General features: G+C 54.9%; 2 protein-coding genes across 10 annotated transcripts in view; one reads left to right on the plus strand and one right to left on the minus strand.

Annotated features, from left to right (window-relative positions):
• Window positions 1-16,116, plus strand: part of LOC122380923 (WD repeat-containing protein 5-like) — a 34,503-nt gene that overhangs the window by 15,528 nt on the left and 2,859 nt on the right. For 7 of the 9 annotated variants that reach the window (XM_043364552.1, XM_043364550.1, XM_043364549.1 and 4 more), the window contains exon 5: window positions 13,785-14,816. The exons of the other annotated variants lie outside the window; for them this stretch is intronic. The gene's annotated coding sequence lies outside the window, so the exon portion shown is untranslated. Of the gene's footprint in view, window positions 1-13,784; window positions 14,817-16,116 lie in introns of those variants that run through there. 9 annotated transcript variants of the gene reach the window in all.
• The window catches only part of LOC122380921 (forkhead box protein O6-like), a 33,201-nt gene that overhangs the window by 9,607 nt on the left and 7,478 nt on the right, over window positions 1-16,116 (minus strand). Inside the window, exon 2 of the mRNA XM_043364537.1 lies at window positions 138-992. Coding sequence (XP_043220472.1) covers window positions 138-992 — 855 coding nt within the window. The remainder of the gene's footprint in view (window positions 1-137; window positions 993-16,116) is intronic.

The raw sequence follows: 16,116 nt of genomic DNA on the forward strand, positions 1-16,116 counted from the left end.
TACTTTGACTGAGCGCTTGAACAGAAATTCTTTCAGTACAAAAAGAAACGTGCGTTTGGGAGTATGCTCAAACCAATGTCGCTAATCGTTAACTGTATACGGGTGGCTCGGCGCCGGACGCCGGGCACCGTCCTCACCTGAATGCCGTTGTAGCCGGTGTGCTGTTCGACGTCCTGCGCGGGCATTCCGCCATTGCCGACCATCAGACCGGGCGGCCGGCGCATGTCGGCGGCGAAGGGGGCCGCGCCGCCGCCGCAGTAGAGGCCGTAGCCGGAGGTGGCGATATTGTGGTAGGGCGGCGGCAGGCCCTGCTCGGCACCGGCCACCTGCTCCGCCGGCCGGCCCGGCTCCACGCGGCTGAACTCGGCAGCGCGCTCCTGCTGCTGCTGCTGATACTCGGCCGCCAGGTAGCCGTTACGCTCCGGCAGGTAGCCGCCGTTCTGCGGAGTGTAGCCGTTTCGGTCGGAATGGAAACCGTTTCGGTCAGGATGGAAACCGTTTCGGTCGGGATGAAAGCCATTCCTGTCTGGATGGAAACCATTTCTTTCTGGATGGAAACCGTTTCTGTCCGGGTGGTAGCCGTTTCGGTCCGGGTGGTAGCCGTTTCTGTCGGGCTGGTAGCCGACCTGGTCGGGCGTGTACGGCGGTCGGCCGGGGTAGGTGGGACCGGGCCAGCCGAGCGGCCCCGGTGACAGCCGCTCGCAGCCGGCCGCCGTCCTGTACAGCATGGTCTGCGGGTCGAGGAAGGCGGCCTCGGGCGGGGATCCGAGCGCCGCGCCGCCGTCGGCTCCCTCGCCGGCCGAGTCGGAGCGCTTCTTGGCGCGGCCCCGCTTCCGGCCGCCCGCCTTCGATGGGTCCAGCGGCGAGCGGCGCCGCGAGCTCTTGCCCGTCTTGGCGTCCGGGTTGATGGTCCACCAGGAGGACTTGCCGGTGCCCTCGTTTTGCACCTTGACGAAGCGCGTGTGCAGCGACAGGTTGTGCCTCACCGAGTTCTGTGGACAGAGGGACAACGAACCGTCAGAGTGTTATAACATGCAAAACTTTCGTTACAACAGGAATTTCACCGTTGAACTCGTCTCAAGCTCACAAAATGCGGAAATAGCTTCGGCAAATAAACATTCCCAATTACTGTGCAAGACATGTCCCTTTCCAAACACCTGCGTCTACTCAGCATCTTATTTCATGAAATATGCCCCTGGCTTTCACCCTTGGCGAAAGTATGAAGATGGCCGCGCACCTGAATGTGACCCAGATGATATGGGCGATCAGTCATCCACAAATCTGGGACAGCCCCTCCCTTTAGTGGGGCCATGATATGAAGATCCTGCTGGCGCATTGACTGGCACCATTTAATCTGAACTGGGCTTCTGGTGAACATGCAACTGCCGACGTGCAGAGCTGGGGACGAAGGAGACGCGACAAAAACTGGCAACGCTACGAGATGTATGCAGACGGCCAGACCAGCTGGCAGATGCCAGACGGAGACGGGAGATGTGTGCCTCGCTGGAGGAGGTAAGACTGGTGACGGAGACTGCGGAGGAATAGAAAATTGGATGGTCGTCGAGCGAGAGCTCAGATCAGCAGTAAACTGAACGACCCGAGAGGCGGCCGGCGGGGGCACGTATTGGGAGCGAAAGATGACAGTGGGAGATAGCGATGATAAGAGAGAGAGAGAGAGAGAGAGAGAGAGAGAGAGAGAGAGAGAGAGAGAGAGAGAGAGAGAGAGAGAGAGAGAGAGAGAGAGAGAGAGAGAGAGAGAAGAAAGAGAGCATAGGAGAGATGGAGTGTCAGTGGGTAAGGCAGAGTGACGGTCGACGGAGGCAGAGGAGCGGAGAGGAGTGCAGGGCTGGGGAGAAAGGGTAACGAAACCAGCAGAGAGCGGTGTGAAGGGAGGCGAGGGAGGGAAGGAGGCAGAGAGAGGGAGGCTGACGCAGGCGGCGGAGCGTCTCCGGACCCCTGGCGGCCGCTGCCACCACGCCGTGACGTCATGCCTCATGACCCGGTTGTGCGTGAGTGGTGCGGCGCTGAAGGGCTGTGCGTAATGCGGTCGTTTACCCCGGCCTTTCTCAGCGGCCGGCCGCCCGGCCGCGCCGGCCCGGGGCTGGGATGGAGTTGTCACACGGCACAGAGGGCGCCGACACCGGGCGGGCAGGAGCAGTCGACAGGGACTGAGAGTTTGGGGATCAGGAGTAGAGACAGCGGCGGGGTGGCGCACGATTGCCATGCAACACCTGACACCTCTGCCGACGCCATACAAAGCCCGACCTGGCAGCAGTGTCCAGTGTCCACTGTCCAGCACTGCACCGCACCAACCGCCGTAATCACCTGTCCATTTGTCAGGGTTGCACGTTGACTTATGCAGAGCCGGACATTAAGCTTTTTTGTTGGCACCTCGGATCAATCCAATCAGCTTATTTCCTGTCGTCGCCGCTGCAGGTGACATTTGCCCGGCGGCGACACCTGTCTGGGCGGGGGCGGCGGGGGCGGCTGACGTGCCGGCGACCATCGGCGCGCCGCCCGTGCCGGCCACTCGCCGCCCCTATATCGCCGGCTGGCATGCAACATCGCAGCGCCGCGCCCAACGACGAACGTGGTGGGGTAGGCCGGCGGCCGGCGCTCAGCGCAGCGGCGCGGCGGCAGCGGCAGCGCTGCACTGAGCGCCGGCCGACGTGGGCCGCATGCCGGCCGGCCGGCCTGCAATGTGACGGCCCGGGAGTGGGTCACTGGGCGGTAAAGTGCCGGTGGGGAGGGGTGCACCGTGTCGCCGTGGGAAGGGGAGGCGATCTGACAGAATGGGACGTCGGCACTCGACTGATCGGCTGGCAGGCGGGAAATGACGCTAAACGGAGCTCGTCGTCCGTCGATAACCGTGTTAGGCATGCGCACATTATAGGCCTTTGCCACTTTTCATGTGGGCACTTTCCTGTTGTAATAGTGATCAGCACGGCACAACAAGTTGTTCCAACGCAATGAGCCATTGAGCCACGCACCCCTCACAGCAATTATGTCATATACCTACTCCCACGCTAATTATTATATGCCACGCTAATAATCCTGTGTGTGATACGTCAGTAGCTACTTTGGTACTGCCTTTATGCTTTCACCTTGAAAAGAGCGACTATGGAGGAATTGATTCACTGAGAAGAAGTCATTCTTCGAATAGATGGATAATATCGATACAAGTATGAATACGTATCGTAGTATTGACAAATGACACATGTTTTGATGAGAAAAGAAGCTTGTTTTCTGTCAGTTGAAGGTTGAGTAATCTTCTGCATCCATTGCTTTGCGTATTCTTTCTTCCTCCGTTTTTATTTTTACCCTTTCAGTGACTCCGATTTCATCCCTGTATTTTTTCACGTGTTGTCTGCATCCTTATCAGTTATCCCGTAACGAAGAAATGAAAAATGTAATTGTTTTATTGCTTTTTCCGTTCATCTTCTCGTGAAATAATATACGATCGTTTTAACAAGGAAGCATTTACTAATTTTACTAATGAATTTATTTATTTATTTATTTATTTATTTATTTATTTATTTATTCATTTATTTATTTATTGTTGTTTCATCACTTGAAATAAGCAATGCTTAGTTATTTGGCACTTATTGTTTTTTATTTTGGTCAGATCGTTATTCTAGCCTAAGAAGTCGTAAAAAACTATTTACGTTCTGGTTTTAGGTTTCCTTTTTTCGTCCCGTAGTCGTCATCGCATTATTGATTGTGATAATCTTGTAGCGCTATATGTAGCCCAAAACTTCATAAACGTCGGGGCCTTCTCCAAAGCACGCTATCTCCCTTCTCGTCTGCGATCCACTGCAGCGTCCATTTGGAGAGAGAGGGGCTGAGAGGAGTGGGAGGGAGGGAGGGGCTGGCTGGCGCCGCTGGCGTCGCCGGCTCCAAACGGGGTCAGGGCGGCGGCGGCGGCGGCGGCGGCGCACCGTGTAGGGAGAGGAGGCGGCTGGCCCGGCCTATCGGCCGCGGCACGCAGCTCTGACGCACGACCGGCCACGCTAAACGGCCGGCTCCGCTGCCTCGGCGGCCGGCCGACCGACCGGGCTCCGTCCAGCCTCTCCGCGGAGACAGTCGGCGGCCCTACACCCGGCCGCTCACTACCGGCGCTACAGCCAGCTGTACCAGCACATGGGCTGGCTAGCGACTGCATCCAACTCCACTACACTGCAGCCAGAGCCAAAAGACTATGTAGCCGTCTCCTCCAGACTGCAGCTGGGTCTAAAAGACTGCAGTCTGCTGTGGTTGCCGTCATGGAGACGTGTGAGACGGAGACGCGCCGATTCAGAGCTGCGCTGCAGTCGCGGCCCGCTCCGTCAGCCTGCTTTCTGCGGCCTCTGTCGTGGGGAATAGTCACCCTCTATCTGCTGTCTCCTCGAGAAAGAACGGCGATTTAGTAAATGGAGCCTCATTCTTGTCTCCAGAATGCCCGATAAAACAACAACATACCGAGACGTTCATCGAGCCTCGCATATGTTAGAGAAAAGCAAGGATCCGGTAGGTGCATGCTACTGCATTTTCTCTTGCCGTTGCCCGTTGGTAATGCTTATGCATATTTCCAGCGAAAGCTATTGAAGCTGATTAAGAAATTTGAACATTGAAGCAATATGTCCACCTCGTAAGGCCGGTGGTGTCGCATCTCCGCACTCCGCAGTGTTATCCCCTGTCGCCGCCGCCGCCGCCGCGCTCGCAGCGAGCGGCCGTCGCGTATTGCGGCACAGCATCAGCCAGATTCTATTTCAGGATCCTAGATGGCGGGCCGAAGGACGCCTGGACCGGTAGACTGACCCGCAGCGCACCGACTGAAAAAACGGCGGCAGGCCTATCGCGGCGCGGGCGGCGGGCGGACGGTCGATTCGGAACCGGGCGAGCGCGGCACAGTCGAACTGCGAGATGGCTGTCCGGTAATGTGATTGTTCAGGCTGAACGCTGATATGCAACGGCACTTAGCTGTTGGATGGTGCATTTTCTATAGCAAATCTTTCGAAGGGTTTTGTGTTTCATTGAGGAAAACTAAGACGGAGTCAATTGATAAGGTTTTAACGATTTGACATCAAGCTTTCTTTATTTAATTTAAATAACAAATAAAAGTCAAATTCCATACGCACACCGAGTCAGCTCTTAGTCGTGTTTGTAAAATTCGAAAACTATGTTTTTATTTGACTACGGGCATTGATTTCGCACCGGAAAAAGACATTAGATGCTTGAGACATGTTTGCCGAGCGCTGACGTCGGTATAGTACTGGTTCCCGCGTCCCGCCATACGCTGGCGTCTGTCGCGGGTCGCGGACCACCGAGGACCGGCCGTCCCGGCCCCCCGAGTCCGCTTTGTTGTGCTTACTGGCGGCGCTGAGCAACGGAGTGGGTCGGTCGACCGAGCCGGGCCGTTCGGCCGGCGGCTTTAACTGGGCGTATCGGCGCGCGGCGGCCGGCACTGGCGCCGCGGCCGACCCCTGCTCCGGGATCAATAGAGGAGGCGGCGCTGGCAGCGGGCGCGCGCACCCCACCCCGCCGAGCCGCCCGCCCGCGCCTCAAACCACGCTCCGCCGATGAATCTGAACGTTTCATTATGTCGGCCGGCAAGCCAAATTGCTTTGACATCTAATTAAACGGGCCGGCGCCGGCTGGTGCACCGTGCGGCGCGGCTGAGCCGGCTGGTGACCTCTCAGGGCGCGGAACCCGCGCCCAGCCCCACACCCGGATCCGTGTTGGGCTAGGCCGGACGGCACCGGCCTCAATGTTTGGCTTGAACGTTTAAGTCCAAGCGCTGGAACTCGGGCCATCCGGGAAGTACCAGGATATCAGAGAGATATCTTGGCAATGAGAGGTCCTTGCCGGAGCAAGGCGATAATGGTTATACACCGATTCAGGCAGTACAAGGCAGCTTTTGCAATTGCTGAGGCCTGAGTATCCACATTTCCCCTAGAATGGTACCCTACCCTTACTTACTCTACCTATTTCTTTACGAGTCTCTATGCGGTATTGAACGGGGCTTATTATTAATATTACTTTGCACTTTGCAGAAAATATACGTCTTGGCTGACATATTGCATAGGATAGCACGCGAGGGAACATCACAATGATTTGCTTGGAAATATTGACATCATCATTGTGTCGTATATCGCCCCGAATAATGTTTAAATGCAGTGAGCATTTTTCCGTGTGAAAGCCAGTACAAAGCATAAAAATTAATTCGCATTTATTATTAACGGTGTGCATCATTGTATCATTTATACAATAGGTACATCTGCTTTTGCAACCGCTGCAGTGTGCAGGTCCTAAATCTTTTGCATGTATTTCCGAACAAAGTTAATCCCATCAGTTTACCCCTTCACAGCATAGGTATCCGTTTGCGGATATACACTTTAACAGGGCTGGTGAGCATACCAGCATCGTCAATCCCGTGTGTCGGTGAACGGTCAGAGACGACGTTATAGCCAGCACTGAGGACTGGCCTCAGCGTAATTTTCAATGTCGAGAGCTCAGCATCTCAAACAGCGCGGTGACGTGCCTGTTGCGATTGTGTATTTGGGATTGTTTTATTCTCATTTTCTGTGTTCTCTTACAAGTCTGCGCTGCGCTCATCTTAAAAAGTTTTTTTTTTGCAAAAAGAGCAAAGAAGTCGATTTCGCCAGGAAAAAAAACACATTAAAAACAGCCAAGGGAGAAGACCCATTGGTAGAAATATGTATGCATTTGTAAACATTTAGCCTGCGATAGACTTGCTTTATTCAATGCAACACTTTGTATAGACGTGGTGGCCGCGACGGATCAGCTAGGCATGGACGGTTAGTTTCCATAGATACGCGCATCATTTGCAGTCCGGGTTGACGAACGCCACTCATACGCTGCTACTTATACAGGTGCATAGATACCTTATGCGACGTATTTTGGGACTAATGTAGGTGTGCATCGTCGCGTTATCGCCAGTCGCGCTTGGCGGGATCTTCCGTTGTCGTGAATAGGTCGAAATTGGTCAACTGGTGTTGATGGTTGTGATTTTGATACGGCGCCTCGATATAGACGACCGCGTTGGGTGTATACCGAAAGGACGTCTTTAATGCGAAATAACATTTCTAGTGCAAATTATATGAGATAATGCAACTATTTGATTTAAATGAATCATATTTAATCCGGTCGCTTTGAAGTGAAACTAGCGGTCACTTGATCCCGGAATCAGCGGTTTTGGCTGTCATCCGTCACGCTGTCGCAGACCCGGCAGTCTGAGACGGGCGTGCAGGCCTCGCCAGCACCTGCACAGTGCGCTGTCCTTGGTTGGCGAGCGGTGCCTCTGGAGCGTGCCCGAGGGCGGCGGCGGAGGAGGTGGCCGTCCCGCCGCCAGTCGACGGGCACCTGTTGCCGCCGCCGAGCGCTCACCAGTTGCAGCAGCGGCGGCGGCGGCGGCGGCGCGCCGGGAATCAATAGGCCGCGTGCCGCCGGACGGCCGGCCGGCGTGGGGTAGGTCGGGCCGCCGCGGCGCCAGACGTGCCCGGGAGACAGATTCCAGCCGGAGCGCCGCGCCGCCGCGCTCTCTCCGCGCTCTAAAGGCTGGCGCAGCTGGATGGAAAAGCTCGGCTCTGAGCGGCGGCAGCGAGTGGAATTAAACCACGCCAAGCGAAAGTTGCGCTTGCCGCGTAGAATTTCACTGATATTGCACTTTTATCAGAAGGCATATGAGTGTAAAGTTTGCGTAGGTAACTGTCTTTTTTGTGCATACTTTTTCATAAACCATTAAGCTGTGTTGTAGAATTGTATCCACAATTTCCCTGAATGAGCAGTACCTACACAGGATGAGACATTCCGATTCGGACAGTGGCCGGAAATCCTCGGCTGCGAAGCAGTCCATTAGGTAGCCGGACTGTGATCGACACTGAGCGATGGACCGTCGCACAGTAGAGCTGGATAGTGTGGACAGTGGGACGGTTGACAGTCAGTCGGCGGGCGGTGGGCGGCGGACGGTCATGCAGTGGACAGTCCGACTGCGGACTATGGACGGTCGTGCAGTGGACAGCCCCACTGTGGACAGTGAACGGTCGTGCAGTGGACGGTCTGACATTTGGACAGTGTGGACAGTGGCCGGTCGTGCAGTGGGACGGTCATGCAGTGGACAGTCCGACTGCGGACTATGGACGGTCGTGCAGTGGACCGTCTGACAGTTGGACGGTGTGGACAGTGGCCGGTCGTGCAGTGGACGGCCCCACTGTGGACAGTGACCGGTCGTGCAGTGGGACGGTCATGCAGTGGACAGTGGACGGTCGTGCAGTGGACAGTCTGACAGTGGACAGTGTGGACACCGAACGGTCGTGCAGTGGACAGTGGGCGGTCGTGCAGTGGACAGCCCCACTGTGGACAGTGGACGGTCGTGCAGTGGACACTGGACAGTCTGACAGTGGACAGTGTGGACAGCGAACGGTCGTACAGTGCACAGTGGGTGGTCGTGCAGTGGACAGTGGGCGGTCGTGCAGTGCCAGGCGCGTCACGTCGGAGGATCGTCGCGCGGCGTCCATAAGAAGCGGCGCCGCCCGGTTGTGTCACCCGGTGTTGCATTAGGCGGCGGCCGTTTTTACCGGGCCGTTGCCCAACCCACCGGTGGGCCGGGCCGGCGGCGGCGCGGCGCACCGTCCCCGCACTGCAGCCTTGACCTGCATCCGGCCGGCGGTTGCCGCTGTTTTTGTTGGGCCGGCACCCAAGGCCGGGAGCGCCGCCCGGCCGCGTGCAGCCGGCAGCGGCCGCTTCTTGCCGGGGCGTGCAGCGCACCCGGCAACGGGGTGCGGGGCGCCACCGCCCTGCAGACCACGGACAGCCAGAGGTGTCCTGTGCTCCTCTTCCGCCCCCGCCCTGGCCCATCGGCAACTAAATGTGTCTTGGTGGTCACTACCGCCACCGCCCTGCCGCCACCGCCCTACAGACCACAGACAGCCAGAGGTGTCCTGTGCTCCTCTTCCGAGGCGACGGGCCACCGGCACCCAGAGGTGTTCTGGTGGTCCGACCTGGCCCATCGACAACCAAAGGCGTTCTGTGGCCCTCTACCGAGGCACACGCCAGGACCATTTCCTGAAGGACTGCGGTCCAGCAGCTTTTTACTGCTAGTCTCGCCGCGCTTCATGGTTGTTGCATTGTAATTGTGATTGTGAATCCTTTTTGTCCTAGGTGCCATAGCCCATAAATAAACATTGGAGAACGGACATGAATAGAATAGAGATGCTCTACAGGGCAAACCATTTGGCTATCTATTTGGATCGAATGTTACGGCAAGTGCATTTGCAGTGTGCCCTAAAACTTACCGCAATCTGAAAATAGTACCTTCTTTAAGTATAGCGAGCACCATTGTTAATCATAACTGGAAACATGCAATGAATGCTCCCGACGAATACTCCCGTCCCTGTATCACAGTCTGAATGTGATTACCTTACCGTCAATTTTAACGTTGGTAACTTTTAGGCAGTGACATTTGTATCCATCAGATACGATCACATTTTTACCGGCTAAGCCCGTATGCCAAGCTGTCTTTGCATATTATGACGTCCAGATCAACAATGCATTATTCCGAGGTAGCAGAGCCGTCCTGAAGTTTCATATGTGGAGCGAATTAAGCTAGATTTCGCCCAGGAATAGTTGCGAGCAATTTGATTTATCCCGCGGAACTTGGTAATCCGCGTCCCTGCGCCACCATTCCCTGGGATTTCTCTCTAACGACCGGCTGGCGGCCGGGCGACTAACTCGATTTCGGCAGCTCCCCGGGCCGTAACGATTCCGACTCGCTGATAACCACTCGTCATTCTGGCTGGGGAAGATAACTTCTATTCAGATGGTTTAACGAACCCACTATCCCTCCTCAATGCAGGAATTCAGCTGGTTAGAACGTTAGGTGCCAGTAACATATCAGCGCCAGCCAACGATCAACGATGAAATAGGGACAGTTTCGCAATCGCCTGCATACGCCTAGCATTGGTACAACTGGGACCGCTGGATGATCAAATTTAGCTATTTGATAAAAAAAATATGTTAACAGTTTCAAATGATCGTATCTCAAGTTAAGCAAGATCCTTTAAAATGTTATCTGGCAGACAAAATTGCCGTGGTTTAAACGGTTGGCTTCTCCTTATTCGTTTTGTGCGTCTGGATCCGGGCCTCCGTTTATCGGTTCGGGCGGCCGGAGTCGCCAGTCGCTGCGGCTGCGATCGATCCCGCTCTTACGCTCTGCACCACACCGCGAAATGAATGGGCCCGCCGCCGATTTAGTGGTTCCATAACGTTCTGGGACCGCCACAACATTTTCTAGCGTGTCAAGTCGGCACGGATATAACCCACGGTCGTGGGGCATAAATTGCGTCCGTCTTATCGCCACAATATGCGGCATTTCGACGGAGCTTATTGAAGCAAACAAACAAATGAACCGCAGTTTTAATTCCAACCTAATCCTCAAAGAGAGGGGGAGTTTGTTTGTGTTTATCAACAAGAATTTTGTGTCGCAGGATTTTAACCCTCGCATGTGTAGGGGGGTCGGATGGACCCCCCCTCATGGTTTTTCGCGAATAACTCGCGTAAAAAGCGGCCGATCGAGACGAAACTTTCAGTACCCTCACATTGATCAATTTTACACCTACCCTGAAAATTTCATGACCCTGACCCAAATGACCTTTGACCTGTGACCTCTTTTCCGAGACCATGTTTGGCCGGAATCGCGATTCTGCGTATGTCGGCTCGCATTAGCCGCGCGTTTGCAAGCTTTTCGTGGTTTCAAACGTTCGAACATGTGATTTGATGTTGCTACCATGCATTAGGGTGGGTGTCAAGGTCACCTGAAGGTCAGGTCAGGTCATTGACCTTTGGTGACCTCGGGTGACCTCGGTTCACTTTTTCGAGCTGTACATGTTTCTAGGCTAGTTTTTGGAGCTGAATTCGAATTTAGCAACCATTTGAACATTTACGAAGTAGTTTTGGTGCCTTCGTAACATGTTACGAAGCTGTCAGAGGCGGTTGACACGTACTACGAATACCCGTCACGACGCCTACTGGTTGACCTGACCTGACCTGACCCGACCTGGTCTAAATGCTTCAAGACATCATCTGTGATCAAAACTAACACGATATTCGTGATCAGCACCCCGAAAAACCCCTCAGCAGCCACACTTTACGACTTTCTAACAGGTCCCGATTTTCCCGACTTTGGGTCATTGACCTGACCTGGAAGGTCAACCAATGACCTAGGACCTTAAAATTGGGTATCATCGGCTTCCTCTCGTCACGGGCAACACGCTCGTTTTTTCCGCGAAGCTCTAGCTCGATCAGGGGCCAAACGGCAAGGGGGGGTCCAACCGACCCCCCCCCCCCCCCTACACATTAGAAGCTGGCAAACGCCGCACACATGCGAGGGTTAATATTTCAGTAAAGTGTAAACATTAATCTGCATAAGCTGTGCAAGTGTGTAACCTTATCATATCAATATCAGTAGAATCGGAAGCCAGCTTCATATAAAAAATGCACTGACTCGGGACCTCATTTTTAATATGACTTTTTATTTTTTGTACAACTGTACTTACATACACTTTCACTTCAGCTAAATTATGCTCTTAAATGTGTCAGTAGGACCTTCCAATAGCACTGATGTGTGCACTGCCAATAATATACCGCAATTCAGCTAAGCACCGTACTAATCGAATCGTAGCGGCAAGCTTGACGCACGGGTAGGGTGGCGGCCCCAATCGTGGCGCGCTGGTGGGACGGCGGCGGCGGACCTGGCGCCCGTGAGCGCCATCGATTGGTGCGCCGCGCTGCGTTGCATGCCGTGGCCCGTTAGTTCCAGCGCCGTAATTACCTGCGGCCCGGCCGCCCCCGCCCCCGGCCCCGGCCTGTCGCTGCCGGCGCCACGGTCCCCCGGCCGGGCAGACCGCCATGTCCGACGTCCGTGACGGACCGGGGACCGGGACCATAGACCCAGGGATGGGGACCAGACCGGACGGCGGTGGTCCGTCAGCCGTCCTGACCCGCCGTGGCATGATGTTTGTCGTATAAGATCCACCGAGCTCGGCTTTTACAGTATTTTACTGCTTGCTGGTCCCATTCAGCTGACATCAGCCCGAACGGACCGGGCGGGAGTCAGTAGCTACCGCATCTCGACTTTTTTTTTTAGAATAATAGCTAAGAGAAGAAAAAACTATGCACCTGATGTAAGGTCTTTAAACTTTGTCCACCTATTGCCCTAGGCCCCAGTCTGCAGCAAAATTTTCTAATATCATTCCCACTGGACCACATTAGCCTTTTCGAGGCAGCGGGCAAGCTGTTTATTATGCGGATGATATAAATTACGTCCAGGTGCATAATTAGCTTCCCTGGAACAAGGGCCGAGCTACTGCACGTAATTACACCTGTCGAGCGCCTAATGGCGAACTGAAAAGGCATCAGTGGCACACAATTGGGTATTAGGTAGATGCTCCATTGTGCCTTGTGCGTGCTGTTTCCCTAGCATCCTGACAAATCAATCGGACCTTACAGTTACGCTGCAGCTCCTGGCAAGAGGGAATAAATAGGTACGTAGTCATTTTAAATTTGTCTCAATGGCTGACGGTATTCCATCAGAATTCCGATACATTTGCCCGAGTTGATGCTCTGTGTAAAGGTTGGATTCCTTGCCGTGGGCCGTAGCAGGGACTGTGCCCTCATCGTGACGTGCATCGTTTCCTGGGAAGTCCGCCAGCGCCCGCAGCGGTGTCCCCGCGGGCGGCGGACTGCAGGGAACCCCGCGGTCGGTCATCGCTGCCGACTCAGCGGCCGGTGATCCCCGGCTCTGGGGGTACCGTATCACAGCTGGCGGGCTGGGAGGGCCATACCACAGCCGACGGGCTGGGAGGGACTATACCACAGCCGACCGACCCGTGAAACGGTCCGAGAAAACCCGGCTGGGAAATGCCTTGTCATGGTCTTGATAAAGCCGAGCTTTATTTACACAGGGAGAGACTCGAGTCTGCAACGTTTGCGGTGCAAATGCCCAGCCGAAGGGGTTAACCAATTGATGAAAGGGTGGGGGGAGCGTGTCCTGGCCATTCAAGGCAGCTCTGTCGCCTTATCAGCCCGTCTCGGTCTTCTGTCTGACCTGGCGTCCGTCTCAACAGATCGGTATACGAAGTTTTTTCGCTGCGACTACTCAACTATCTCCCGTCTGTGGTCCAGTCTGTCCCGACTTCTGTGTCTCATATACCTACATATGCCGCGGGCGACCCCAGACTGTCTGTGTCTATTCTGGCCCGACTCCCGACTGTCCTATGTCCATTGTCCCATATACCGACTACCAACTGTCTAGGTCGTCCGTGTCTCCTGTCCCATCTGCCTCAACCACGGACTCCTACGTCAGAACTCAGTCGCCGCTCGCTGCAGCGTGGGAGCAGAGACCGCGTCACTCCCGACGCGTGCCGTCCACTCTGCACGCCGTCCAATCAGGAACATCCAATCCTCTGCACGGCCGCTAATTGGTGCCGGCGTGGCAGCCGGCGCCGGCGAGCCAGACACGCTGCCGCTGCGGCCGGCACCTGCACAGGTGGCGGGACGAGCCGTCCTGACTCGACTGCTATCCCGACTTTTGACGCATGGTGTCCACTCTCCCGACCTTTGAAACACGGCGTCCGACGTATTGTGCTTTGGCCATGGAACATGCAAAAGAACGTCAGCTTTTCGTTTAGGCTTATGCCGTTTACGTTTTTACGTTACGTTTTTTTTTTTCTATACTTTTTATGCACCGAGTACTATATATAATTGTCTCTTATGGTTTTCTTTTTCAGATTCCCAGATCGCCATCAAGTATCCACAGACATTGCTACCATATGCATTGAATGAATGCACGATCTTACATCACTAACAGGAAGAAAGGAATAAAAGGGCACGATAAGTAATGGCTATCAAGATTGAAATGACGGTAGTTGCTTCCAAAGTTCACGTCATCAAAGCTGATGAATTGGATTGATTTAGACCGTTTGGTTTCACTTGCATATTATTCATTATTTCCCGTTCTGCAAATGTCAGTGCGAATATATATGTTTCATGTGAAATGGAATCCCTGGTGAACCTTCGGTCATGTGAATGTCAATTAGCCTTGCAGTAAATGATTGTGCCGTCTGCACGAGAAGGTCGGCCGTTTCGCCGCTGCACAAAGTCCCCCGCGATTGGCCTGTACCGGATCGCCCCCATCGTTCCCATCGCCCTCTGAGAGAGGCGGTGTCACGCCCCATCACGACCCGCCAACCGTGGACCGTCTACTAATCGATGGGCGGCGGCGGCGGCGGTGCGGGTCCGTCGGTGCAGCGGTGGGGTAGGTCAGGTCAATGCTGCAGGCAGTGGGAGAGGTCGGGTCACTACTGTAGACGGTGGGACAGGTCAGGTCGGCGCTGCAGATAGGTCAGGTCACTGTTGCAGGTGGTCGGATAGGTCCAGTCACTGCTGCAGACGGTGAGACAAGTCAGGTCACTTAAATATGTCTTGGTGTGTAATGCTCACACAAACTGATCTAAGAGCCTGTTTTTGTCATTATTTTGTTACATTTTGCATACCTACCTCTCGTATGTTGTGTTTTGTTATTTTTTATCTATCTATTGAAGAGGATAATTCATTACATGCCGCGTTGCGTGTCACGGGGATGTGCTCAGCGCTGATGATCACCTGTGGAGCAGCTGCCCGTGTGAACTGTCAGGTGCAGAGGGAAGGGAAGGAGGTGGATAAACAACTACTCCCGGTGGAGAGGCTGGAATCGCAACACATCGGCTACAGATCTAACCGCCAAAGAGCACGCGATAGACAAAATAAATCATAGTACCGTTGCTTTCTTTTCTTCTTGAGTTTCTGAAGACAAAATATTTGGACTCAAACCTCGTCCAAAAGTCTCCCTGAAGCTGATTAGTAGGCATCAGGTTTGAAAAAATTAAAAAAATGAACTGTCAAGGCGCTCCTGGTCGTCACATCGATATTGGGTGACCTTACCTCCAGCAGTCCCTGGATACGCGCCTCATTCCAACGTTCATTACCCATTACCCAGCCTGAGCACCATACCAGGGCTCGAAGGGGCGGTCCGTTCCCCCTTTCCCGAACAGTTCGGGACGGGACGGCCGATTGGCGCGACAAAGGGTCGTCCCTGCCCGCCACTATTGCCGGCTGAATGGGCTGCCGGCCCGCGGCGGGCCTGTTTTCGGCTCGGCATACTATCTCCGGAGCGGGTGGGTCATCCTCCGTCCGAGATGGGTCCGCTGATGGGCCGCCAATGTCACTCCGGAGTCCGGACTGACCCGCCGGCGGCCTGTCCCTGCCGGTCACATACCGACGCGCTGGGAGGGGGCCGCCCCCGGCAGGTGGGCCGTCTGCCTCCGCCATCCGCCCACCCCTCTCGGACAGACTCCGATGGCCCCAGGCTGGGAGCTACTGTCTAAGCTACCTGCTACCTGGGGGTTCATCTATCTGCTACCCCCTGTCCCCGTCCCCCAAGGAAGGGACCCTGCAGGTATTGGACAGGATGGGAAATAGTCATCAGGCCACCGCCGATGTGTTACATCCTGTTCACGTTGACCTACGTGGCGGTCTCACGAAATTCGTTTTCAGTCATCCGGTAACTATCCGTAATGGAATTAAATATCGAAAGGTCATGGGGCGCTGAAAGACACTGCGAGGACGATGGCAATGCTGATTTTTGCGATTCTTTTTAAGAACGATGGCGATGTTGTCTGAGTTTAACCTTTTAGAGGCGCCCGAGCCATGGCATGGATCAATAGTATTGTTTTTGGGATGATAAAAAGGGACAGATAAAGGCATTGTTCTCATAACTATGCATTCGGTAACAAACGGAGGCATGTCGGTTGCTTTGGATAATTAATGCCGGGCGCCAGCCAGCACCTGTAGCCGCACCTCTCAGTCCGGCGGTCAGTAATTACGGAGAAGGACCGACCCGGGAGGCTCGGCTCGGTTTTCCGCTCGGTAAACCCCACGGCCGGCAGCTGAGCGGCCCGTACCGGCCTGTCCTGCTGGCGCCCCCATTGTCCGGACGTGTCCGGATCGGCGCCCGTACCCGCACCGTCCGCCCGCGCGCCGGCCCGGGATTCAGCCCACTGCCCGCACGCACACGCACACGCC

This window comes from Amphibalanus amphitrite, unplaced genomic scaffold, assembly GCF_019059575.1.
Source record: "Amphibalanus amphitrite isolate SeventyFive unplaced genomic scaffold, NRLGWU_Aamphi_draft 000109F_arrow, whole genome shotgun sequence".
Taxonomy (NCBI): domain Eukaryota; kingdom Metazoa; phylum Arthropoda; class Thecostraca; order Balanomorpha; family Balanidae; genus Amphibalanus; species Amphibalanus amphitrite.